This window comes from Salmo salar, chromosome 01 (assembly GCF_965601325.2).
Source record: "Salmo salar chromosome 01, fSalSal1, whole genome shotgun sequence".
Taxonomy (NCBI): domain Eukaryota; kingdom Metazoa; phylum Chordata; class Actinopteri; order Salmoniformes; family Salmonidae; genus Salmo; species Salmo salar.
Window position 1 is genome coordinate 120761246 of NC_138291.1, and position 26971 is coordinate 120788216.

Consider the following 26971-nt stretch of genomic DNA (forward strand, 5'->3'; position numbering starts at 1 on the left):
AGAATTTATACCCAGACCAGGTAACTTTTTTTTTTTCAAAAGACAAATAATCTGTCACTGACCTGTCAATATATCAGGGGCAACCTACTAGAACCATGTATAAATACCTACTGTACCCCTCCATATAGAACCATGTATAAATACCTACTGTACCCCTCAATATAGAACCATGCATAAATACCTACTGTACCCCTCAATATAGAACCATGTATAAATACCTACTGTACCCCTCAATATAGAACCATGTATAAATACCTACTGTACCCCTCAATATAGAACCATGTATAAATACCTACTGTACCCCTCAATATAGAACCATGTATAAATACCTACTGTACCCCTCAATACAGAACCATGTATAAATACCTACTGTACCCCTCAATATAGAACCATGCATAAATACCTACTGTACCCCTCAATATAGAACCATGTATAAATACCTACTGTACCCCTCAATATAGAACCATGTATAAATACCTACTGTACCCCTCAATACAGAACCATGTATAAATACCTACTGTACCCCTCAATATAGAACCATGCATAAATACCTACTGTACCCCTCAATATAGAACCATGTATAAATACCTACTGTACCCCTCAATATAGAACCATGTATAAATACCTACTGTACCCCTCAATATAAAACCATGCATAAATACCTACTGTACCCCTCAATATAAAACCATGTATAAATACCTACTGTACCCCTCAATATAAAACCATGCATAAATGAGTCTTTCTACAGACGGGTTGCCTCCCACGATGTATCAATGTTTCTGGTGCTGTTGCCCCTGGGGGTGGAATTACTGAGACATAAATGCATAAATAGACTATCTCATTCAACATGAATGGCAGGGCTTCCTTCCCTGCCTATGGTGCTGCCAGACAGAGACAACAATATAGCAGTGACCACAGGGAGCAGCTATGTTAAACCCTGGAGGAGTTTTAACCATTGGGGATAGCACGTCCCCGTCCCCCATTACCAGATTATTGTATTTCAGGATCTGGGTTCTGGTCAATAGAGACTTATAGTTCTGGCAGAACTATCTTTTGTCCCAACAATATCTGTTCAAAGCAGTGTCCCAAATGGCACCCTATTCTCAATAGTCCACTACTGTAGATCAGGGGCTGGTCAAAAGTAATGCACTATTATTGGGAATAGGGTGCCAATTTGGGACCAAAAAAACCAAGTGTACCTGCTAGCACAACTGTGTTAAGGATTACTGTCCCTTTTATGCATAATACATCAGATGTACAACAGACACAATATTGGATTGAATATGGTGTTGTCCAGTTAGACCTTTGAGACGCACCAGGCTGTGACAGACAGTGAGATGGAGACATATTTAATAAGGAGCTATTTTAAACTCGACCAGATTCACAGCTAGGGCGCACGGACTTCCTCTCAGGGTCAGGTCTGAACTGCTTCATTTCCTGTTTTACAGCGTAGAGTCCCTTTTTACGGCCGCATCGGAAACTCCATCTAAGAACTAAGCCGTCACTCAGGTTAACCACAGGATGGCAAGAAGGGGAAGGTTATGGTGCCGTTTGGGATGCGGTTTAGTACCTGGAGAGGTCATATTCCCAACCATCATTCTGGATAATAGAATGTTTTACAAACATGAAAACATTTGTTAATAATGAGTTTATTTTATGATTCCTGTTAAGTTGACAGTCTGCCACAGTGTCAATACCCCCTTTCAGAAAGCCATGCAACGCTCCCATAGTGACGCAGTCACATTGGACCAACAGGGGGGCGCTATAGTTCTACCATTGACTCATATGACTTGACTGAACGGTATATTGGGGGCTAACATATGGAATTGTTTTAAGATGCTCCCCCCTCCTCAAAAAGCAGTGCGGCTGGGTTGGGTTGTGTTTCGGAGGACGCTTGGTTCTCAAACCTTCCGCTCTCCCGAGTCCGTAGTGGAGTTGCAGCGATGGGACAAGACTGTAACTACCAATTGGATAACCACGAAATTGGGGAGAAAAAAGGGTAAAAAAAAAAAAATTCTAATAAATAATAAGGACTAAGGTTTTGAAGTATCTGTCCTATATCTAGGAGGTATAAGAAAGCTCAGGAAATATTTACGTTTTTTGGACACATACAGTCAGGTCCATAAATATTTGGACATTGACCAAGTTGTTATTATTTTAGCTGTCTACCACAGCGTATTGGAGTTGACATTAAATAATGAATATGAGCAGAAACTGCAAACTTTCAGCTTTAATTTGAAGGTATTTACATCCAAATCGGGTGAACGGTGCAGGAATTACAGCACTTTTAAAATGCGGTCCCCCCTCCCCTTTTTTAAGGGACCAAAAGTAATTAGGACAATTGGCTGCTCAGCTTCTCCATGGCCAGGTGTGTTATTCCCTCATTAGTTCATTTACAAGTAAGCAGATTAAATGTCTAGAGTTGATTTCAGTGTGTGGCATTTGCATTTGTAATCTGTTGCTGTTAACCCTCAATATGAAGTCCAAAGAGCTGTCACTGCCAGTGAAGCAAGCCATTACTGGGATGAAAAATCGAAAAGCAAACCCATCAGAGAGTTGGCTAAAACATTAACTATTTGGTACATTGTTAAAAAGAAAGAACACACTGGTGAGCTCAGGAACACCGAAAGGCCCAGAAAACCAATGGGAAAACAACGGTGGTGGATGACAGAAGAATTTATTTCCCTGGTGAAGAAAAAAAAACTTTTCATAACAGTTGTCCAGATCAAAAACACCCTCCAGGAGGTTGGCATATCTGTGTCAAAGTCAACAATCAAGAGAAGACTTCACTAGAGTAAATACAAACGGTTTACCACAAGACTGTAAACAATTGGTAAACCTAAAAAAACAGGAAGTCCAGATTAGAGTTTGCCATAAAAACATGTAATTTTTTTTTATCAAAGATCAATTTATACCAGAATGATGGGAAGAGAAGAGAATGCAGAAGCATACCACCTCATCTGTGAAGCATGGTGGAGGTGGTGTTATGGAATGGGAATGTATAGCTGCTAATGGAACTGGTTCCCTTGTATTTATTGATGATGTGACTGCTGATAAAAAAGCAGCAGGGTGAATTCTGATGTGTTAAGGGCCAATATTATTATCTGCTCAGATTCAGCCAAATGCTTTAAAACTCATTGGACGGCGCTTCACAGTGCAGATGGACAATGACCCTTGAAGCATACTGTGAAAGCAACCCAATACTTTTTTTAAGGCAAAGAAGTGGCATGTTTTGCAATGGCCAAGTCATTCACCAGACCAGAATCCAATTGAGCATGCATTTCATTTTGCTGAAGGCAAAACTGAAGGCAAAACGCCCCAAGAACAAGCAGGACCTGAAGACAGCTGCAGTAAAGGCCTGGCAGAGCATCACCAGGGAAGAAACCCAGCATCTGGTGATGTCTATGTGTTCCAGAATTCAGGAAGTCATTGACTGCAAAGGATTTGCAACCAACTATTAAAATTCACAATTTAATTTATGATTACTTTTGAGCCCCTAAAATTGAGGGGATACAGTATGTAAAATTTGTTATAATTTCTACACGGTTCATACAATAATTTTGACAAAATAATTAAATTAAAGATGAAAGTCTATATTTAAAGCACATCTTGATTGTTTCTTTTCAAATCCATTGTGGCGGCGTTCAGATCCAAAATGATGCCAATTGTGTCACTGTCCAAATACTTATGAACCTGACTGTATTAACCCTTTTCTCTGTTGGCACAGAAGTACCTCCACACTTACATTTAATGTTTTAACCTCTATGGGCTAGGTGGGACGCAAGCGTCCCACCCGTGGTGCACTCCATCAACAGCAGGTGCATTTCAAGAGCGGCAAATTTGAATCCAAATAAATGTCAAAATTCAAATTTTTCAAACATACAACTATTTTACACCCTTTGAAAGATAAACATCTCCTTAATCTAACCACGTTTTACGATTTCAGAAAGGTTTTACGGCGAAAGCATAAATTTAGAGTATGTTAGGACAGTACATTTACAAGAGTTGTGTGTAATGTTTTGTCAATTCAAAGACAGGGTCACCAAAACCATAAAACCAGCTAAAATGATGCACTAACCTTTTACAATCTCCATCAGATGACACTCCTAGGACATTATGTTAGACAATGCATGCATTTTTAGTTCTATCAAGTTCATATTTATATCCAAAAACAGCGTTTTACTATGGCATTGATGTTGAGGAAATCGTTTCCCTCCAATAACCGGCAGTCAAGTCAGTACCACAAATGAAATAATTAAAATTAGAAAACATTGGTAAAATATTATATTGTCATTTAAAGAATTATAGATTTACATCTCTTGAACGCAATCAACTTGCCAGATTTAAAAATAACCTTACTGGGAAATCACACTTTGCAATAATCTGAGCACTGCGCCCAGAAAAATACGCGTTACGATACAGACTAGACGTCATGTTGGGGAGATCTAAAATCGAAAATACTATGTAAATAATCCATTACCTTTGATTCTCTTCATCAGATGTCACTTCCAGGTATCACAGGTCCATAACGAATGTAGTTTTGTTCAAAAAAGCTCATCATTTATGTCCAAAAATCTCCGTCTTGTTAGCACATGATCTAAGCCAGCCGGACTTCTCGTCATGAACGAGGGGAAAAAATATATTTACGTTCGTTCAAACATGTCAAACGTTGTATAGCATAAATCATTAGGGCCTTTTTTAACCAGAACATGAATAATATTCAAGGTGGACGAATGCATTCTCTTTTATAACGCATTGGAACGAGGGTACCCAACATGAACTCGCGCGCCAGGTGTCTAATGGGCCATCATCGTTCCATGGCTCTTGTTCGGTCAGATCTCCCTCCAGAAGACTCAAAACACTTTGTAAAGGCTGGTGACATCTAGTGGAAGCAATAGGAAGTGCCAAAATATTCCTCAGCCCCTGTGTTTTTCAATGGCATAGGTTTAAAGGTAATACAACACATCAGGTATCCACTTCCTGTCAGAAAATGTCTCAGGGTTTTGCCTGCCAAATGAGTTCTGTTATACTCACAGACACCATTCAAACAGTTTTAGAAACTTTAGAGTGTTTTCTATCCATATATAATAAGTATATGCATATTCTAGTTACTGGGTAGGATTAGTAACCAGATTAAATCGGGTACATTTTTTTATCCAGCCGTGCAAATACTGCCCCCTAGCCCTAACAGGTTTTAAACCTGTACTGGGTTACCTTCAGACGAGTTGGTGAGAGTCTCCCCTTTCCATAGAGGGGTCATATTCGTTTGTAGCCCAAACGGTTTGGACTCTACGGACGTTTTCGTGAGAAGACAGATTTTTCAAGATGTCTCCTGGTCTGACAAACACTGCTGTAGCTCAGCCATTTTCCACCACAGACGAGGAAGGCTGACATAGGCAAATGCCTGGGATTGAGACGCAGCCCATGCAACAAAAAAAATAGATCTCTACTTTAAACTGATGGATTTTGATGGGAATTGTCACGGATCAATCCGGAACATTCCTTATGCACACCTGTCCCCTATTCCCACTGATTAGTACTTGTATAAGTGTGCCATTTGGTTTCCCTTGGGGCTGTCGATTATTGTTCCAATGTCCGTTGGTGCGTGTGAGTACCTGTGCTGTGGGTTTTTGGGATTCCGTACCACTGTGGATTGCTCAGGTGATTACGGGTCTCGTCCCGTGTGATAATCATTGTGCGTGTGTGTTATTTATTCGAGGTACTCCTCGCTCTTTTGTTTTGGATTTCTACCCTGTGTTTTTGGTTACGTGTTTGTTTGGTCTTCGTCCCCGTGCCTTTACACGACACGCTGTAATTTGGGTTTAATAAAAAAAACTATTACGCATCCCCTTGAGCCTGTCTCTCCAATCTCTTCATACCAACGGGACTAATGGGATTTTCAACAAATGTTTTATTAGATTGACGCACTCTTTATGAAACTATTCCAGTACTGAGTAGGTATTTACTGTTGGTACTTTTCCTTGTACTAGGAAACATACGGGGCGGCAGGTAGCCTAGTGGTTGGAGTGGAGGGGTGGCAGGGTAGTCTAGTGGTTAGAGGGGGGGAGGCAGGTAGCCTAGTGGTTAGAGTGGAGGGGCGGCAGGTAGCCTAGTGGTTAGAGGGGGGAGGCAGGTAGCCTAGTGGTTAGAGGGGGGAGGCAGGTAGCCTAGTGGTTAGAGGGGGGAGGCAGGTAGCCTAGTGGTTAGAGTGGAGGGGCGGCAGGTAGCCTAGTGGTTAGAGGGGGGCGGCAGGTAGCCTAGTGGTTAGAGGGGGGCGGCAGGTAGCCTAGTGGTTAGAGGGGGGTGGCAGGTAGCCTAGTGGTTAGAGGGGGCGGCAGGTAGCCTAGTGGTTAGAGGGGGGCGGCAGGTAGCCTAGTGGTTAGAGGGGGGCGGCAGGTAGCCTGGTGGTTAAAGGGGGGCGGCAGGTAGCCTGGTGGTTAGAGGGGGGGCGGCAGGTAGCCTGGTGGTTAGAGGAGGGGCGGCAGGTAGTCTAGTGGTTAGAGCGTTTGGCCTGTAAACAGAAAGGTTGCTGGATTGAATCCCCGAGCTGACAAGGTAAAAATCTGTCGTTCTGCCCCTGAACAAGGCAGTTAACCCACTGTTCCCCGGTAGGCCGTCATTATAAATAAGAATGTGTTCTTAACTGACTTGCCAAGTTAAATAAAAAAAAAACATATGGGTTTATAAAGATCCTAGTCTGTTATGATAGCTGTACCTGCATCATACTGTAAAGGCTCTGACAATCAGTAAACAAAACCCTTTTTACAGGGTAATGTGTTGTCTGTACAGCGTTCTCATTCACAGCCATGTGTTCTGTACCGTCATGTTAACATTGAAGGACGATCGTTAGCTTTTTCCCCAGCTGGGTCAATAGATTTACGATCTCAACAACCACACACACACACGAGAGAACATCGCTTCAAAACCAGGAGAACCTTTGTTCCTTCAATAACAACCGTGACAACTTCAGTCACACTCATAAATTACAGCCATCGCTGAAATCCAACCACCTTGTGGAATACACCGTGCTACGGACACAGGCAGGGAGAGAGACATGCCAGGGGGGAGAACAGACCTGGTCTGAGGACACAGGCAGGGAGAGAGACATGCCAGGGGGGAGAACAGACCTGGGCTGCGGACACAGGCAGGGAGAGAGACATGCCAGGGGGGAGAACAGACCTGGTCTGAGGACACAGGCAGGGAGAGAGACATGCCAGGGGGGAGAACAGACCTGGGCTGCGGACACAGGCAGGGAGAGAGAGACATGCCAGGGGGGAGAACAGACCTGGGCTGAGGACACAGGCAGGGAGAGAGACATGCCAGGGGGAGAACAGACCTGGGCTGAGGACACAGGCAGGGAGAGAGACATGCCAGGGGGGAGGACAGACCTGGGCTGAGGACACAGGCAGGGAGAGAGACATGCCAGGGGGGAGGACAGACCTGGGCTGAGGACACAGGCAGGGAGAGAGACATGCCAGGGGGAGAACAGACCTTGTCAATCCTGGCCCAGTCTGACAGAGGGTTATAGGACGGACTGTATTGGGTTTCAGGAGGGTCCAAAAGCAGACACACTGCTCTCTCTACCCTCTCTATAACTATAGGTTATAACAGGAAACACTGCTCTCTCTACCCTCTCTATAACTATAGGTTATAACAGGAAACACTGCTCTCTCTACCCTCTCTATAACTATAGGTTATAACAGGAAACACTGTTCTCTCTACCCTCTGTTATAACAACAGGTTATAACAGGAAAACACTGCTTCATACAGAGGATGGATAAAGATAACGCCCAAGCACTTTTCTTCCCAGAGGTCAAAGCCATCCCTCCATGCCATGTCTGTTTGTCTGATAAATGATACCCCAATAACGCTCTCTGACCCCCGATTCGTGGGTCTGAATGAATTGTCCAGCTGTCTGTGCAACCAAAGTCCTTCCCAGTATACTGTACACGGTCAAGTGTTGACATGGAGTATTCTCTGTAAACAAAGCAATCTAAGAGACATGAAAGAGTCAGGCGCGAGTCTAACCTCTTATGGATCGGACTCGTTGTTGAGCCGTACGTCTGTTGTGCTCAGACCTTCACAGCTTGGTGCAACTCTCACCTGAGAAAGGCTGGGACTGGGATTGAAAACATCGAGGAGGATTTCAGGAACGGGCTGAAACTCATGCTGCTGCTGGAAGTCATTTCTGGTAGGTCTCACAGCGTGTGCGTGTGCGTGTGTGTAGATCTGTGTGTGTACGTGTGCGTGTGCGTGTGTGTGTGTAGATCTGTGTGTGTGTGCGTGTGTGTGTGCGTGTGCGTGTGTGTGTGCGTGTAGATCTCTGTGTGTGTGTGTGTGTGTGTGTGTGTGTGTGTGTGTGTGTGTGTGTGTGTGTGTGTGTGTGTGTGTGTGTGTGTGTGTGTGTGTGTGTGTGTGCGCGCGCCTGTGTGTGTGTGTGTGTGTGTGTGTGTGTGTGTGTGTGTGTGTGTGTGTGTGTGTGTGTGTGTGTGTGTGTGTGTGTGTGTGTGTTTGCGTGTGTGCGTGCGTGTGTGGCTATTGGTACCCACTGATTTTTCATCTGAAAGGTGTGTCCGATTCGTCAATACAGCCACACGTCTCCTCTTCCTCAGGTGAAAGACTTCAATAATACAGCCACACGTCTCCTCTTCCTCAGGTGAAAGACTTCAATAATACAGCCACACGTCTCCTCTTCCTCAGGTGAAAGACTTCAATAATACAGCAACACGTCTCCTCTTCCTCAGGTGAAAGACTTCCCAAACCAGACAGAGGGAAGATGCGCTTCCACAAGATAGCCAACGTCAACAAAGCTCTGGAGTACATCACCAGCAAAGGAGTGAAGCTGGTCTCCATTGGAGCTGAAGGTATAATATAGTCCTATTTCACCACAGCTGAAGGTGTATTATAGTTCTATTTCACCACAGCTGAAGGTATAATATAGTCCTATTTCACCACAGCTGAAGGTGTATTATAGTTCTATTTCACCACAGCTGAAGGTATAATATAGTCCTATTTCACCACAGCTGAAGGTGTATTATAGTTCTATTTCACCACAGCTGAAGGTGTATTTATAGTTCTATTTCACCACAGCTGAAGGTGTATTATAGATCTATTTCACCACGGCTGAAGGTGTATTATAGTCCTATTTCACCACAGCTGAAGGTGTATTATAGATCTATTTCACCACAGCTGAAGGTGTATTATCATTTACTACAGTCCATAAAAACGCTACAGTAAATTCTACAGTATACTAAAATCTACAAAAACACTACAGTAATTACTATAGTGTATACTACAGTTTTCTTTTATTTATACTATGTTAACTGTAAGTACTAATGAATACTACAGTTAATACTATAGTACTCACTGCATGGTTTTTGTGGACTTTAGTCCACAAAAACACTACAGCGCATACTCTAGTATTTATACCATATTATACTATAATATTTTATTTATGTGTGACATTGAACATTGCGTATCATTTGAATGCCAGTATATTATACTTATTGGAGGAATCGGAAACACACGGACCTGGTAGATAAAGACCAGGACTACTCCATGACTACTCCATGACTACTGCATTACTGACCTGTTTCTCCTGCAGAGATTGTGGACGGCAACATTAAGATGACTCTGGGAATGATCTGGACCATCATCCTGCGCTTCGCCATCCAAGACATCTCAGTGGAAGGTTAGATAATACAGTGTAGTTATAGTGTATAGTATGTTATCTCCATTGAAGGTTAGATAATACAGTCATGTAGTTATAGTGTATAGTATGTTATCTCCATGGAAGGTTAGTTAATATAATCATCAGTCAATATAGACATCAGGCCAGTTTCATTAATTAGACAGATCACATCAGGCCAGTTTCATTAATTAGACAGATCACATCAGGCCAGTTCCATTAATTAGACAGATCACATCAGGCCAGTTCCATTAATTAGATATTAGATCACATCAGGCCAGTTTTATGCACCCAGATTTCAGACTAGTCTTGGACCAAAAAACATCAATGTGAGATTCTCCATTAAAAGTGCTTCTTAGTACAGGACTAGTATGTGTCTGGGAAACTGTCCCGTAGTGAATGTGGCTGTCGTAGAATAGCAGCATACAGCCCATAACATGGACCTTCGGAGTGTTTGATAGAGCCAGGACTGTACGGTTGTTACAATAAACATCACCATGTTCTCTCCTGTAGAAACCTCTGCTAAGGAGGGTCTTCTTCTATGGTGCCAGAGAAAGACTGCCCCCTACAGGAATGTCAATGTCCAGAACTTCCACGTCAAGTGAGTCCATTTACTGAGTGAGATTCAAGTCCCATCACAGCCTTGTAAATGGTCGTCTATTTGTCTGTTTTTTTAAATATTTTATAAAAGGGGTTTTAAAAATACATTTCTGAATGTAAAGTAAAGGAATCAACATTTTGTCAGTGATGCGGTTTTTTTCATCCTTCAGACATTTACATTCCCCTTCTCTGCCTGCAAAGAGAGAGAGAGAGAGGGAAAGAGGAGGGGAGAGGGAAAGAGCGAGAGGAAGAGGAGGATAGAGAGAGAGAGAGAGAGAGAGAGAGAGAGAGAGAGAGAGAGAGAGGGAAAGAGGAGAGCGAGAGAGGGAAAGAGGAGGAGAGAGAGAGAGAGAGAGAGGGAAAGAGGAGGATAGAGAGAGGCGGAAAGAGGAGGAGAGAGAGAGAGAGGGAAAGAGGAGAGAGATAGATAGATAGATAGATAGAGAGAGAGAGAGGGGGGGGGGAAGAGGAAATATGCATGTTAATTCAGTGTTTATCAGCAGTCCAGCCAGTCCAATAAATGCTTACGTTTCCCCATTTAAGATCAGGGCTTTAAAAAGACCACTCTGCTTTGCCATTCATTGGTTGTAATTAAATCTGATAAAGGCCCAGTGCAGTCAAAATGTTTTTTTTTCCCCCTGTGATTTGTATCATATTGAACAACAGCTGATGAAACTAGCACTGTAAAAGTGTGAAAACATTTGATCGGTGTTATTTCCTGATAGTTGATTGGTTGAAAGTGCAATCTACACAGAACCTTCTAATCAGCAGGTTTCCATGGGCGGGAGTCTCGGCTTGCCTGGTGACATCACCAGGCTGTAAATTGGTTAATTGACCAATAACAAAGAGAGTTCCAAACCTATCTACCAATAACAGCTAGTTTCCAGTTTTCCTCTCCTCACTCATACCATTCCCAGAGAGTCCTAGCCAAAATCTGCTTGAGAATTTTTATTTTTTTTGCAAGAACAAAAAAATATATTTTTGTCAATTTCAATGGAAAACTATTACAGTAAGGTTCTTAATTGTTACCCAGAAATGAGTTGACATTGATATAAAAACAGCTGCATTGGGCCTTTAACGGCTGGGTAGACGCCTCTTCCCGGACCGATCAAAGTGCATTGATGTCAGTCTGGAGAAGCACAACCATCCATTTGACTGAGTTCTGCAGCAGAGAGAGCAGTCTAATAGAAAGGCTTGTACTCTATACTGATGATTTGTCGACAGAGATGGTTTGTTTACCTTTCTACCGGTTGGGGCTGGATGGAGTAGACCTACAGCTCCAACTAGTGGTCGCGTTGGGGACAACAGTTGTTGACAACTGCAGCTGACCCTTTTCCTAACCTTAACCTCATTCTCCTAACCTGCCATGTTAATTCACCTAACCTGCTATGTTAATTATCCTAACCTTAACCCCATTCTCCCAATCTGCTATGTTAATTATCCTAACCTGCCATGTTAATTATCATAACCTGCCATGTTAATTATCATAACCTGCCATGTTAATTATCCTAACCTGCCATGTTAATTATCCTAACCTGTTATGTTAATTATCCTAACCTGCCATGTTATTTATCCTAACCTTCTATGTTAATTATCCTAACCTGTCATGTTAATTATCCTAACCTGCCATGTTAATTATCCTAACCTGCTATGTTAATTATCCTAACCTGCTATGTTAATTATCCTAACCTGCAATGTAAACAAATCCTCAGTATCATCACACCTGCACCTATCAGTCTGAGAACCAATGAACACAAAGCTTTAGTAGGAAGTCAAATTTAATTGGCCCTTAACCTTAGAAGACTGTTAGATAAAGGCATTAATTGGTTGTTGATGTGGCGGCCCGCTGTGACGATATGATTCTCTCCCCCTGGTTGGCTGTGAAGCTGGAAGGACGGCCTTGCGTTGTGTGCCCTGATACACAGACACCGTCCTGACCTCATCGACTATGCCAAGCTCAACAAGGTCTCTGTCTGCTGTGGCCTGAGTCCGATGCATGCTGGTCTAGGACTTCCTCAGTGCCAGTCTGTTTGTGCCGTCAGGCCAACTCCTTGTCGCTCATTGTCATGGTATGATGGCACAAATAGACTGGCACTCTGGCTAGTCTGGTCCAAGACCTGGGCTGAAGTGCATGTTGGGAGATGTAGACGCCAACCACCCCACTAACCCAACAGCCCTGTTTACTACATAGAGATTCAATGGTCAAGAGCCCTGTTTACTACATAGGAATTCACTGGTCAAGAGCCCTGTTTACTACATAGGTATTCACTGGTCAAGAGCCCTGTTTACTACATAGGTATTCACTGGTCAAGAGCCCTGTTTACTACATAGAAATTCACTGGTCAAGAGCCCTGTTTACTACATAGGAATTCACTGGTCAAGAGCCCTGTTTACTACATAGGTATTCACTGGTCAAGAGCCCTGTTTACTACATAGGAATTCACTGGTCAAGAGCCCTGTTTACTACGTAGGAATTCACTGGTCAAGAGCCCTGTTTACTACATAGAGATTCACTGGTCAAGAGCCCTGTTTACTACATAGAGATTCACTGGTCAAGAGCCCTGTTTACTACATAGAGATTCACTCAGGATTAGTCCATACCAACAGGGTTAGCCCAGGGTTAGCCCATACCAGAGCAGGGTTAGCCCATACCAGAGCAGGGTTAGTCTTGACACTGCTGACCAGAACAGGGTTAGCCCATACCAGAGCAGGGTTAGCCTTGACACTGCTGACCAGAACAGGGTTAGCCCATACCAGAGCAGGGTTGGCCCATACCAGAATAGGGTTAGCCTTGATACTGCTGAGCAGAACAGGGTTAGCCCATACCAGAGCAGGGTTAGCCCATACCAGAGCAGGGTTAGTCTTGACACTGCTGAGCAGAACAGGGTTAGCCCATACTAAAACATACTAAAGCTATAACGACTGTAGAAACCGAGCCAGGAGACAAAGCAACAGGAAATGTGAATTATTATGTGGATTATAATTAATGGACATTTTTGTAGAGGTTGATACCTTTTTTCGTTGGGCAAATCAAGTCATTTTAAAGTGGAAATTACAAACTTTAGAAGCTTTGTTAAACCTTTAATACATTACAAGTTTGCATTTCCTGCTGCGCCGGGAAATTCTTTGCGTCAACAAAATGATCAAACTAAGATAGTAGATCTGTAGCTGTTGGTAATCCACAAGGAACACCTGGTTGATACCATCTGGGGATATTAAGGACACCTGGTTGGTACCATCTGGGGATATTAAGAACCTGGTTGATACCATCTGGTATATTAGAACACCTGGTTGATACCATCTGGGATATTAGAACACCTGGTTGGTACCATCTGGGGATATTAAGAACACCTGGTTGGTACCATCTGGGGATATTAAGAACACCTGGTTGGTACCATCTGGGGATATTAAGAACCTGGTTGATACCATCTGGTATATTAGAACACCTGGTTGATACCACCTGGGATATTAGAACACCTGGTTGATACCACCTGGGATATTAGAACACCTGGTTGATACCACCTGGGATATTAGAACACCTGGTTGGTACCATCTGGGATATTAGAACACCTGGTTGATACCATCTGGGAATATAAGAACACCTGGTTGATACGATCTGGGAAATTAGAACACCTGGTTGATACCATCTGGGATATTAGAACACCTGGTTGGTACCATCTGGGATATTAGAACCCCTGGTTGATACCATCTGGGATATTAGAACACCTGGTTGATACCATCTGGGATATTAGAACACCTGGTTGATACCATCTGGGATATTAGAACACCTGGTTGGTACCATCTGGGATATTAGAACCCCTGGTTGATACCATCTGGGATATTAGAACCCCTGGTTGATACCATCTGGGATATTAAGAACACCTGGTTGATACCATCTGGGATATTAGAACACCTGGTTGGTACCATCTGGGATATTAGAACACCTGGTTGATACCATCTGGGGATATTAAGAACACCTGGTTGGTACCATCTGGGATATTAGAACACCTGGTTGGTACCATCTGGGATATTAGAACACCTGGTTGATACCATCTGGGATATTAAGAACACCTGGTTGATACCATCTGGGGATATTAGAACACCTGGTTGATACTATCTGGGATATTAGAACACCTGGTTGGTACCATCTGGGGATATTAGAACACCTGGTTGATACCATCTGGGGATATTAGAACACCTGGTTGATACCATCTGGGATATTAGAACACCTGGTTGATACTATCTGGGATATTAGAACACCTGGTTGATACCATCTGGGGATATTAGAACACCTGGTTGATACCATCTGGGATATTAGAACACCTGGTTGGTACCATCTGGGGATATTAGAACACCTGGTTGATACCATCTGGGGATATTAGAACACCTGGTTGATACCATCTGGGATATTAGAACACCTGGTTGGTACCATCTGGGGATATTAGAACACCTGGTTGATACCATCTGGGGATATTAGAACACCTGGTTGATACCATCTGGGATATTAGAACACCTGGTTGGTACCATCTGGGGATATTAGAACACCTGGTTGATACCATCTGGGGATATTAGAACACCTGGTTGATACCATCTGGGGATATTAGAATACCTGGTTGATACCATCTGGGGATATTAGAATACCTGGTTGATACCATCTGGGATATTAGAACACCTGATTTATACCATCTGGGATATTAGAACACCTGGTTGGTACCATCTGGGATATTAGAACACCTGGTTGATACCATCTGGGGATATTAAGAACACCTGGTTGGTACCATCTGGGATATTAGAACACCTGGTTGGTACCATCTGGGATATTAGAACACCTGGTTGATACCATCTGGGATATTAAGAACACCTGGTTGATACCATCTGGGGATATTAGAACACCTGGTTGATACTATCTGGGATATTAGAACACCTGGTTGGTACCATCTGGGGATATTAGAACACCTGGTTGATACCATCTGGGGATATTAGAACACCTGGTTGATACCATCTGGGATATTAGAACACCTGGTTGGTACCATCTGGGGATATTAGAACACCTGGTTGATACTATCTGGGATATTAGAACACCTGGTTGATACCATCTGGGGATATTAGAACACCTGGTTGATACCATCTGGGATATTAGAACACCTGGTTGGTACCATCTGGGGATATTAGAACACCTGGTTGATACCATCTGGGGATATTAGAACACCTGGTTGATACCATCTGGGATATTAGAACACCTGGTTGGTACCATCTGGGGATATTAGAACACCTGGTTGATACCATCTGGGGATATTAGAACACCTGGTTGATACCATCTGGGATATTAGAACACCTGGTTGGTACCATCTGGGGATATTAGAACACCTGGTTGATACCATCTGGGGATATTAGAACACCTGGTTGATACCATCTGGGGATATTAGAATACCTGGTTGATACCATCTGGGGATATTAGAATACCTGGTTGATACCATCTGGGATATTAGAACACCTGATTTATACCATCTGGGATATTAGAACACCTGGTTGGTACCATCTGGGATATTAGAACACCTGGTTGATACCATCTGGGGATATTAAGAACACCTGGTTGGTACCATCTGGGATATTAGAACACCTGGTTGGTACCATCTGGGATATTAGAACACCTGGTTGATACCATCTGGGATATTAAGAACACCTGGTTGATACCATCTGGGGATATTAGAACACCTGGTTGATACTATCTGGGATATTAGAACACCTGGTTGGTACCATCTGGGGATATTAGAACACCTGGTTGATACCATCTGGGGATATTAGAACACCTGGTTGATACCATCTGGGATATTAGAACACCTGGTTGGTACCATCTGGGGATATTAGAACACCTGGTTGATACTATCTGGGATATTAGAACACCTGGTTGATACCATCTGGGGATATTAGAACACCTGGTTGATACCATCTGGGATATTAGAACACCTGGTTGGTACCATCTGGGGATATTAGAACACCTGGTTGATACCATCTGGGGATATTAGAACACCTGGTTGATACCATCTGGGATATTAGAACACCTGGTTGGTACCATCTGGGGATATTAGAACACCTGGTTGATACCATCTGGGGATATTAGAACACCTGGTTGATACCATCTGGGATATTAGAACACCTGGTTGGTACCATCTGGGGATATTAGAACACCTGGTTGATACCATCTGGGGATATTAGAACACCTGGTTGATACCATCTGGGGATATTAGAATACCTGGTTGATACCATCTGGGGATATTAGAATACCTGGTTGATACCATCTGGGATATTAGAACACCTGATTTATACCATCTGGGATATTAGAACACCTGGTTGATACCATCTGGTACTTTAAGGAACAGCATCTAGGACCAAGGCCTACTGACGTATTGTATGTCCCCTGGAGTTGCCATTTTGAATGTTGAAACTGTTACATTTACTAGCCTATATTGTGTTGCATGGTAATAGTATGATTGATGGTGAGTTGAAGACAGTATGGATGTATATGTTAGTTATACGGTGTGTTTACATGTCTAGTTATGATGTCTTCTACTATCTCTTCTATACAGGATGACCCTCTGGGTAATCTGAACCTGGCCTTTGAAGTGGCAGAGAAACACCTGGACATCCCCAAAATGTTGGACGCTGAAGGTAAATATTTTAGATCAGGGATCTCCAACCTTTTCTAGTATGAGAGCTACTTTTTTTTTTTAAATGAAACATTTCGCAAGCTACACATTTTTTCCCCACCAGGAAACTCTTCCCCAAGTCATTAGTGAACAAGAGAAAGTAGTGAGTTATGGTTTCTGTCAATATACCTGGTAAAATAATGGTTCATAAAAATCTCTAAGGGAGGCCCTGTAAAATCTGTGATTTTTTCCCTCACAAAATTATGTTTTATATTTTCCAAAATTGTGTTTTCCAGGGTAAGTTTTTACTGGTTTTAGATTATTTTTGTTTTTCACTCTCAAAATTACAATGATTCGTAGAGAAACAATGCAATTTGATGTTTTGAGTCCATGGTAGTGCTTAAATCACATCTGAATAAAAAAAATTGAGGTCTGGAAGAAAGCTATAATTTTCTTGTGTAATTCCCCTTTAATAGCCCATCTAGCCCTTTAATAATCTAGCGAGTGAGGAATGTGCAGTCTAATGTGCTGACGGACTAATCTAGGTTTGGCGGACTTCAGGAGAAGGCATAGTGCCAACTGTAAAGTTTGGTATAGGAGGAATAATGGCCTGGGGCTGTTTTTTGTTGTTCGGGCCCCTTAGTTCCATTGAAGGGAAATCTTAACGCTACAGCATACAATGACATTCTAGACAATTCTGTGCTTCCAACTTTGTCGAACACCTTTGGGATGAATTGGAACGCCGACTGTGATCCAGACCTAATCGGCCATCATCAGTAGCCGACCTCACTAATGCTCTCGTGGCTGAATGGAAGCAAGTCCCCACAGCAATGTTCCAACATCTAGTGGAAAGCCTTCCCAGAAGAGTAGAGGCTGTTATAGCAGTAAAGGGGGGACCAACTCCATATTAATGCCCAGGATTTTTGAATGAGATGTTGGACGAGCAGGTGTCCACATACTTTTGGTCATGTCGTGTATGTAACACCTCTAGACCTGATGACAGGGCCATTACGGCCTGTATGTCCTGTTTCTATCATATCTTTGCTTTGGCTCTAAGGTGACAAAATTATTTACTGGTATTTTTCTCAATCTTCACCAGCTTTTTTTCTTCTTTAAAAAATAAATAAAAAATTAGACTCTTTTGGAGAATCTACAGCACCTCTTTTAAATCCCCTGCCTTCAGCCTGTACCCTCATACTTTGCTTGTGTCCCATCAGCCTTTTGTTGTCCGTTAGAGAGAGAGAGAGAAAAAAACTCTCTCTCTCTCTCTCTCTCTCTCTCTCGCCCTCCCCTTTTCCCTCTCTCTCTTCTCTCTCTCTCGCCCTCCCTTTCCCTCGCCCTCACTCTCTCTCGCCCTCTCTCTCTCTCGCCCTCCCTCTCTCGCCCTCCCTCTCTCTCTCTCTTGCCCTCCCTTTTCCCTCTCTCTCTCCCTCTCTTCTCACTCGCTCTCTCTCTCGCCCTCCCTTTTCCCTCTCTCTCTCTCTCACCCTCCCTTTTCCCTCTCCCTCCCTCTCTCGCCCTCCCTCTCTCTCTCTCTTCTCCCTCTCTCTCTCTCTCTCTTGCCCTCCCTTTTCCCTCTCTCTCTCTTCTCCCTCTCTCTCTCTCTCTCGCCCTCCCTTTTCCCTCTCTCTCTCTCTCGCCCTCCCTTTTCCCACTCCCTCCCTCTCTCTCGCCCTCCCTCTCTCTCTCTTCTCCCTCTCTCTCTCTCGCGCTCCCTTTTCACTCTCTCTCTCACACCCTCCCTTTTCCCTCTCTCTCTCTCTTCTCTCTCTCTCTCTCTCACCCTCCCTTTTCCCTCCCCCTCTCTCTCTCGCCCTCCCTTTTCCCTCCCCCTCTCTCTCTCGCCCTCCCTTTTCCCTCTCTCTATTTCTCGCCCTCCCCTTTTCCCTCTTTCTCTCTCTCTCTCTCTCTCTCTCGCCCTCCCTTTTCCCTCACTCACTCTCTCTCTCTCGCCCTCCCTTTTCCCTCTCTCTCTCTCGCCCTCCCCTTTTCCCTCTCTCGCCCTCCGCTTTTCCCTCTCTCCCTCTTCTCCCTCTCTCTCGCCCTCCCTTTTCCCTCTCTCGCCCTCCCTTTTCTCTCTCTCTCTCTCTCTCTCGCCCTCCCCTTTTCTCTCTCTCTCTCGCCCTCCCTCTCTCGCCCTCCCTCTCTCTCTCTCTCTCGCCCTTCCTTTTCCCTCTCTCTCTCTCTTTCCCTCTCTCTCTCTCTCTCTCTCTCTCTCGCCCTCCCTTTTCCCTCTCTCTCCCTCCCTTTCCCTCGCCCTCCCTCTCTCTCGCCCTCCCTCTCTCTCTCTCTCGCCCTCCCTTTTCCATCTCTCTCCCTCCCTTTCCCTCGCCCTCCCTCTCTCTCTCTCTCTCGCCCTCTCTCTCTCGCCCTCTCTCTCGCCCTCTCTCTCTCTCGCCCTCTCTCTCTCTCGCCCTCCCTCTCTCTCTCCCTCCCTCCCTCCCTCCCTCTCCCTCTCTCTCGCCCTCCCTCTCTCTCGCCCTCTCTCTCTCTCGCCCTCCCTCTCTCGCCCTCCCTCTCTCTCTCTCTCTCTCTCTCTCTCTCGCGCTCTCTCTCTCTCGCCCTCTCTCTCTCGCCCTCTCTCTCTCGCCCTCCCTCTCTCTCTCTCTCTCGCCCTCGCTCTCTCTCTCCCTCCCTCCCTCCCTCTCTCCCTCTCTCTCGCCCTCTCTCTCTCTCTTCTCTCTCTCTCTCTCTCTCTCACCCTCCCTTTTCCCTCCCCCTCTCTCTCTCGCCCTCCCTTTTCCCTCCCCCTCTCTCTCTCGCCCTCCCTTTTCCCTCTCTCTATTTCTCGCCCTCCCCTTTTCCCTCTTTCTCTCTCTCTCTCTCTCTCTCGCCCTCCCTTTTCCCTCACTCACTCTCTCTCTCTCTCTCTCGCCCTCCCTTTTCCCTCTCTCTCTCTCGCCCTCCCCTTTTCCCTCTCTCGCCCTCCGCTTTTCCCTCTCTCCCTCTTCTCCCTCTCGCCCTCCCTCTCTCTCGCCCTCTCTCTCTCTCGCCCTCCCTCTCTCGCCCTCCCTCTCTCTCTCTCTCTCTCTCTCTCTCGCGCTCTCTCTCTCTCGCCCTCTCTCTCTCGCCCTCTCTCTCTCGCCCTCCCTCTCTCTCTCTCTCTCGCCCTCGCTCTCTCTCTCCCTCCCTCCCTCCCTCTCTCCCTCTCTCTCGCCCTCTCTCTCTCTCTTCTCTCTCTCTCTCTCTCTCTCACCCTCCCTTTTCCCTCCCCCTCTCTCTCTCGCCCTCCCTTTTCCCTCCCCCTCTCTCTCTCGCCCTCCCTTTTCCCTCTCTCTATTTCTCGCCCTCCCCTTTTCCCTCTTTCTCTCTCTCTCTCTCTCTCTCGCCCTCCCTTTTCCCTCACTCACTCTCTCTCTCTCTCTCTCGCCCTCCCTTTTCCCTCTCTCTCTCTCGCCCTCCCCTTTTCCCTCTCTCGCCCTCCGCTTTTCCCTCTCTCCCTCTTCTCCCTCTCTCTCGCCCTCCCTTTTCCCTCTCTCGCCCTCCCTTTTCTCTCTCTCTCTCTCGCCCTCCCCTTTTCTCTCTCTCTCTCGCCCTCCCTCTCTCGCCCTCCCTCTCTCTCTCTCTCTCGCCCTTCCTTTTCCCTCTCTCTCTCTCTTTCCCTCTCTCTCTCTCTCTCTCTCTCTCTCTCGCCCTCCCTTTTCCCTCTCTCTCCCTCCCTTTCCCTCGCCCTCCCTCTCTCTTCTCCCTCCCTTTTCTCTCTCTCTCTCTCTCTCTCTCTCCCTCCCTCCCCTTTTCCCTCTAACTCTCTTCTCCCTCTCTCTCTCTCTCTCTTGCCCTCCCTTTTCCCTCTCTCTCCCTCCCTTTTCCCTCTCCCTCCCTCCCTCTCTCTCTCGCCCTCCCTCTCTCGCCCTCCCTCTCTCGCCCTCCCTCTCTCTCTCTCACCCTCTCTCTCTCTCTCTCTCTCTCGCCCTCTCTCTCTCTCGCCCTCTCTCTCTCTCTCTCTCGCCCTCCCTCTCTCTCTCTCGCCCTCTCTCTCTCTCTCTCTCTCTCTCTCGCCCTCTCTCTCTCTCGCCCTCTCTCTCTTCTCCCTCTCTCTCTCTCACCCTCCCTTTTCCCTCTCTCTCGCCCTCCCCTTTTACCTCTCTCTCTCTCTCTTCTCCCTCCCTTTTCTCTCTCTCTCTCTCTCTCTCTCTCCCTCCCTCCCCTTTTCCCTCTAACTCTCTTCTCCCTCTCTCTCCCTCCCTTTTCCCTCTCCCTCCCTCCCTCTCTCTCTCGCCCTCCCTCTCTCGCCCTCTCTCTCTCTCGCCCTCCCTCCCTCTCTCGCCCTCCCTCTCTCGCCCTCCCTCTCTCTCTCCCTCCCTCCCTCTCTCCCTCTCTCTCGCCCTCCCTCTCTCTCGCCCTCTCTCTCTCTCTCTCTCGCCCTCTCTCGCCCTCCCTCTCTCTCTCTCTCTCTCTCTCTCGCCCTCCCTCTCTCTCTCTCGCCCTCCCTCTCTCTCGCCCTCTCTCTCTCTCTCTCTCTCTCTCTCTCGCCCTCCCTCTCTCGCCCTCCCTCCCTCTCTCGCCCTCCCTCTCTCGCCCTCCCTCTCTCTCTCCCTCCCTCCCTCTCTCCCTCTCTCTCGCCCTCCCTCTCTCTCGCCCTCTCTCTCTCTCTCTCTCGCCCTCTCTCGCCCTCCCTCTCTCTCTCTCTCTCTCTCTCTCTCGCCCTCCCTCTCTCGCCCTCCCTCTCTCTCTCTCGCCCTCCCTCTCTCTCGCCCTCTCTCTCTCTCTCTCTCTCTCTCTCGCCCTCCCTCTCTCTCGCCCTCTCTCTCTCTCTCTCTCTCTCTCGCCCTCCCTCTCTCGCCCTCCCTCTCTCGCCCTCCCTCTCTCGCCCTCCCTCTCTCTCTCTCTCTCTCTCTCTCTCTCTCTCTCTGCATGCTGGGAGTGTTTGGTGCATGCTGGGAATTGTTTGAGCAAGGGAGTGCGTGTGTGGTGTAGAGTTAGATATTCAGAACTTTCTTTAGGTTTTCTCTTTCTTGGTGGCATTCTTTGTTTTCTTCTGTGCATGATTAAGGTTATTATTTTTATTTGTTTGTTGTGGTAGAATTAAGTATTTTGTTTTCGTATCGAAATTACCCTGTTTTTGGCGGGGATGGCAGCCCGAATGGGGATGCCGTCCCTGTCACTTCGGCACGGCTTTAGGTGTGTTACTGAAGCTACTGTCACGGTGGAGGAGTTTCTGGTCGCCGTAGGAGAGAAGGTAGGATATGAGAATGTTGCTTATGCGTCACGGATGAATAAAGCGGTGGTGGTTTTTCTTAAAGAAGAGTGTCTTGTTAATCGTATGGTTGAGCAAGGCGTACTTCTTAAAGGAATGCTTATTCAAGTTACGCCGCTTTTTTCTCCGTCAACAAGGGTAACGATTTCAAATGTACCGCCGTTTATTCCAAATGAGCTATTGGAGCGCGAGTTATTGCGCTTTGGGAAGTTTGCAAGTTCAATTAAGGTTGTCCCGTTGGGTTGCAAACACCCGGCGTTGAAACAGGTTATGTCTTTTCGGCGACAGGTGTTTATGTTTTTGGACTCACCGGAGCAGACTTTGGAGTTAGCGTTTAAAGTCAAGTATGACAATAGATTGTATATGGCTTATGCTAGTACGGGTAGTCAACGGTGTTTTGAGTGTGGGGATGTTGGTCATAAGCGACATGCTTGCCCGAAAAGGGAGAAGGCAGAGGGAGGGGCGCAGGTGGTCCTCGTAACGCCTGGGCCCACTGATGTAGGGAGAGGTGGGCCGACAGCGGTAGAGCAGCCACAAGCACCTGCTGCTGAGGAACAAGTTATCCATGTTGAGGACACGGAGTTGCAACTTGTGTTAGAGGGAAATGTTATGCAGCAGAAACATTTTGTTGTAGAAAGCAAGGATAGATCTGAAGAGCCAGTTCCTCAGACTGGTGAGGAGGTGCCCAGTACGAGTGCTGGGGTACAGGAGGGGGTTCATATGGAGCTAGTCTCCCAGGTAGTGGAGGAGATGCCCACTATGAGTAACGGGGTACAGGAGGGGGTTCATGTGGAGCTAGACTCCCAGGTAGTGGAGGAGATGCCCACTACTAGTAATAGGGTACAGGTGGGACTAGTCTCCCAGGTAGTGGAGGAGATGCCCACTACTAGTAATAGGGTTCAGGTGGGGCTAGTCTCTCAGGTAGTGGAGGAGATGCCCACTACGACTAATAGGGTTCAGGTGGGGCTAGTCTCCCAGGTAGTGGAGGAGATGCCCACTACTAGTAATAGGGTTCAGGTGGGGCTAGTCTCCCAGGTAGTGGAGGAGATGCCCACTATTAGTAATGGGGTTCAGGTAGAGCTAGTCTCCCAGGTAGTGGAGGAGATGCCCACTACTAGTAATAGGGTTCAGGTAGAGCTAGTCTCCCAGGTAGTGGAGGAGATGCCCACTACTAGTAATAGGGTTCAGGTGGGGCTAGTCTCCCAGGTAGTGGAGGAGATGCCTGGTACGAGTGATGGGCTGCAAGTGGGGAGTGATGAAAGGGATGTGTTAGAAGTGAGTCAGGGGTCTGTGGCCTCAGTTGAGGAGGAGCAGGATATGGATATCTCTATTGGTATGATAGCAGCTGGTGACGACTCAATTTATGATCTAGAGGAGGTAAATAGGTTTTTGGATCAGACTTTTGGGAAATCTGTCAAATTGGCAGAATATTTTGATGTTGATAAGTTTGTGAGGTCAGCTGTGATGTTACAGAAGACGGTGGGGTTAGACCAGTTAAGTGAGAAGAAGCGGTTTCGCTTGAGGAAAAGGTGCTGGGGAAACGTGGTCAGGGTAAGAGAAAATTTAAACAATGATGTTGATCATGCTTCATAGGGTGTCTATTTTCTCTTTGGTTTCTCTGTGGTTTCTTCTGCTTTTCCTTTCTCTTTGGCTATATGGAGGTACTAAGGGTAGGTTCTCTCAATATTAATGGTGGAAGGGACAGGAATAAGAGGGCTTGGGTATTAGAAGTAATAAAACAGAAAAGGCTTAATGTAGTTTTTCTACAGGAGACACATAGTGATGAGGAAAATAAGGTTGACTGGGGTATGTGGTGGGAGGGGCAGCATATACTCAGTCATGGGTACTAATTTCAGTGCTGGGGTGGCAATCTTGTTTTTCTTCAGGCTTAGGGGTGACTGTGGTATCTACAACAGAGATTGTCAAGGGACGGGTTTTATTGGTCAAGGCGGAGGTTATGGGGTTTTTGTTTGTTTTTTTGAATGTTTATGCTCCTAATGAGGGTACAGAGCGTATTGCTGTATTTGATAAAATAAAGGAAACTTTAAGACAGTGTGACCAAGAGGGTTGTATGGTTTTAGGGGGGGGACTGGAACTGTACAGTGGATTTTACTGTTGATCGCACCGCTGAAGAACCTCACCTGCGGTCAGCCACTTGCCTGTCTGGTCTACTAACTGAGTTTGAGCTTTCTGATGTGTGGAGAGTCAGGAATGTAAAAGTTAGGCAGTACACCATGGCTAAAAATCAATGAAGGTCGTGTCAGTGCAGCAAGGTTAGACAGGTTGTATATATCTGATCACTACTGTAGTAGGGTTGGAAGATGTGACATTACTCCTGTGGGTTTCTCTGATCACCATTTTGTTACTGTTGATATTCATTTGTCCTGTCCACGAAGGTCATCACCTTACTGGTATTTTAATGTTAAATTGTTACATGATGTCATGTTTTGTGAAAGGTTTCCCTCCCTCTCGCCCTCTCCCTCTCTCTCCTTCTCTCTCCCTCGCCCCTCTCTCTCTCTCTCTCTCGCCCTCTCTCTCGTCCTCTCTCTCTCTCTCTCCCTCTCTCTCTCTCCCCCTCTCTCTCTCTCACCCTCCCTCTCTCTCGCCCTCTCTCTCTCTCGCCCTCCCTCTCTCGCCCTCTCTCTCTCTCTTGCCCGCCCTCTCTCTCTCTCTCTCTCTCTCACTCTCGCCCTCTCTCTCTCGCCCTCTCTCTCTCTCGTCCTCTCTCTCTCTCTCACGCCCGCCCTCTCTCTCTCTCTCTCCCTCCCTCCCTCTCGCCCTCTCGTCCTCTCTCTCTCTCTCTCTCTCTCTCGCCCGCCCTCTCTCTCTCTCGCCCTCCCTCTCTCTCTGTCGCCCTCCCTCTCTCTGTCGCCCTCCCTCTCACTCTGTCGCCCTCTCTCTCTCTGTCGCCCTCCTCTCTCTCTGTCGCCCTTCCCTCTCTCTCTGTCGCCCTCTCTCACCCTCTCTCGCTCGCCCTCTCTCTCTCTGTCGCCCTCTCTCTCTCTCTGTCGCCCTCCCTCTCTCTGCCGCCCTCCCTCTCTCTCTGTCGCCCTCCCTCTCTCTCTGTCGCCCTCTCTCACCCTCTCTCGCTCGCCCTCTCTCTCTCTCTCTCTCTCTCTCTCTCTCTCTCTCTCGCCCGCCCTCTCTCTCTCCCTCTCTCTCTCTCTCTCTCTCTCTCTCTCGCCCTCTCTCTCTCTCTCTCTCTCTCTCTCGCCCTCTCTCTCTCTCGCCCTCTCTCTCTCTCGTCCTCTCTCTCTCTCTCTCGCTCGCCCTCTCTCTCTCTCTCTCTCACTCTCTCTTGCCCGCCCTCTCTCGCCCTCTCTCTCTCGCCCGCCGTCTCTCGCCCTCTCTCTCTCTCTCTCTCGCCCTCTCTCTCTCGCCCGCCCTCTCTCGCCCTCTCTCTCTCTCTCTCTCTCTCTCTCGCCCTCCCTCTCTCTCTCTCCCTCTCTCCCTCTCCCTCTCTCGCCCTCCCTCTCTCTCCCTCCCTCTCCCTCTCTCGCCCTCTCGCCCTCCCTCTCTCTCCCTCTCTCCGCCCTCTCGCCCTCCCTCTCTCTCTCTCTCCCTCTCTCCCTCTCTCCCTCTCTCTCTCTCCCTCTCTCCGTCTCTCTCCTTCTCTCGCCCTCTCTCGTCCTCTCTCTACCTCCCTCTCTCCCTCTCTTCTCTCTCTCGCCCTCTCTCTCCCTCTCTCCCCCCTCTCTCCCTCTCTCTCCTTCTCTCTCCCTCGCCCCCTCTCTCTCTCTCTCTCTCTCGCCCTCTCTCTCGCCCTCTCTCTCTCTCTCGCCCTCCCTCTCTCTCGCCCTCCCTCTCTCTCGCCCTCCTCTCTCTCTGTCGCCCTCTCTCTCTCTCTGTCGCCCTCCCTCTCTCTCTGTCGCCCTCCTCTCTCTCTGTCGCCCTCTCTCGCCCTCTCTCGCTCGCCCTCTCTCTCTCTGTCGCCCTCCCTCTCTCTCTGTCGCACTCTCTCACCCTCTCTCGCTCGCCCTCTCTCTCTCTGTCGCCCTCTCTCTCTCTCTGTCGCCCTCCCCCTCTCTCTGTCGCCCTCTCTCTCTCTCTCTCGCTCGCCCTCTCTCTCTCTCTCTCTCACTCTCTCTTGCCCGCCCTCTCTCGCCCTCTCTCTCTCGCCCGCCGTCTCTCGCCCTCTCTCTCTCTCTCTCTCGCCCTCTCTCTCTCGCCCGCCCTCTCTCGCCCCTCTCTCTCTCTCTCTCTCTCTCTCGCCCTCCCTCTCTCTCTCTCCCTCTCTCCCTCTCCCTCTCTCGCCCTCCCTCTCTCTCCCTCCCTCTCCCTCTCTCGCCCTCTCGCCCTCCCTCTCTCTCCCTCTCTCGCCCTCTCGCCCTCCCTCTCTCTCTCTCTCCCTCTCTCCCTCTCTCCCTCTCTCTCTCTCCCTCTCTCCGTCTCTCTCCTTCTCTCGCCCTCTCTCGTCCTCTCTCTACCTCCCTCTCTCCCTCTCCTTCTCTCTCTCGCCCTCTCTCTCCCTCTCTCCCCCCTCTCTCCCTCTCTCTCCTTCTCTCTCCCTCGCCCCCTCTCTCTCTCTCTCTCTCTCGCCCTCTCTCTCGCCCTCTCTCTCTCTCTCGCCCTCCTCTCTCTCGCCCTCCCTCTCTCTCGCCCTCTCTCTCTCTGTCGCCCTCTCTCTCTCTCTGTCGCCCTCCCTCTCTCTCTGTCGCCCTCCCTCTCTCTCGCCCTCTCTCTCTCTGTCGCCCTCTCTCTCTCTCTGTCGCCCTCCCTCTCTCTCTGTCGCCCTCCCTCTCTCTCTGTCGCCCTCTCTCGCCCTCTCTCGCTCGCCCTCTCTCTCTCTGTCGCCCTCCCTCTCTCTCTGTCGCACTCTCTCACCCTCTCTCGCTCGCC

General features: G+C 47.3%; 1 protein-coding gene across 1 annotated transcript in view; it reads left to right on the forward strand.

Annotated features, from left to right (window-relative positions):
• Positions 1-26971, forward strand: part of LOC106594024 (alpha-actinin-2) — a 60877-nt gene that overhangs the window by 1787 nt on the left and 32119 nt on the right. Inside the window, exons 2-7 of the mRNA XM_082978782.1 lie at positions 8077-8191; positions 8745-8864; positions 9605-9691; positions 10202-10289; positions 12175-12253; positions 16876-16957. Coding sequence (XP_082834908.1) covers positions 8077-8191; positions 8745-8864; positions 9605-9691; positions 10202-10289; positions 12175-12253; positions 16876-16957 — 571 coding nt within the window. The remainder of the gene's footprint in view (positions 1-8076; positions 8192-8744; positions 8865-9604; positions 9692-10201; positions 10290-12174; positions 12254-16875; positions 16958-26971) is intronic.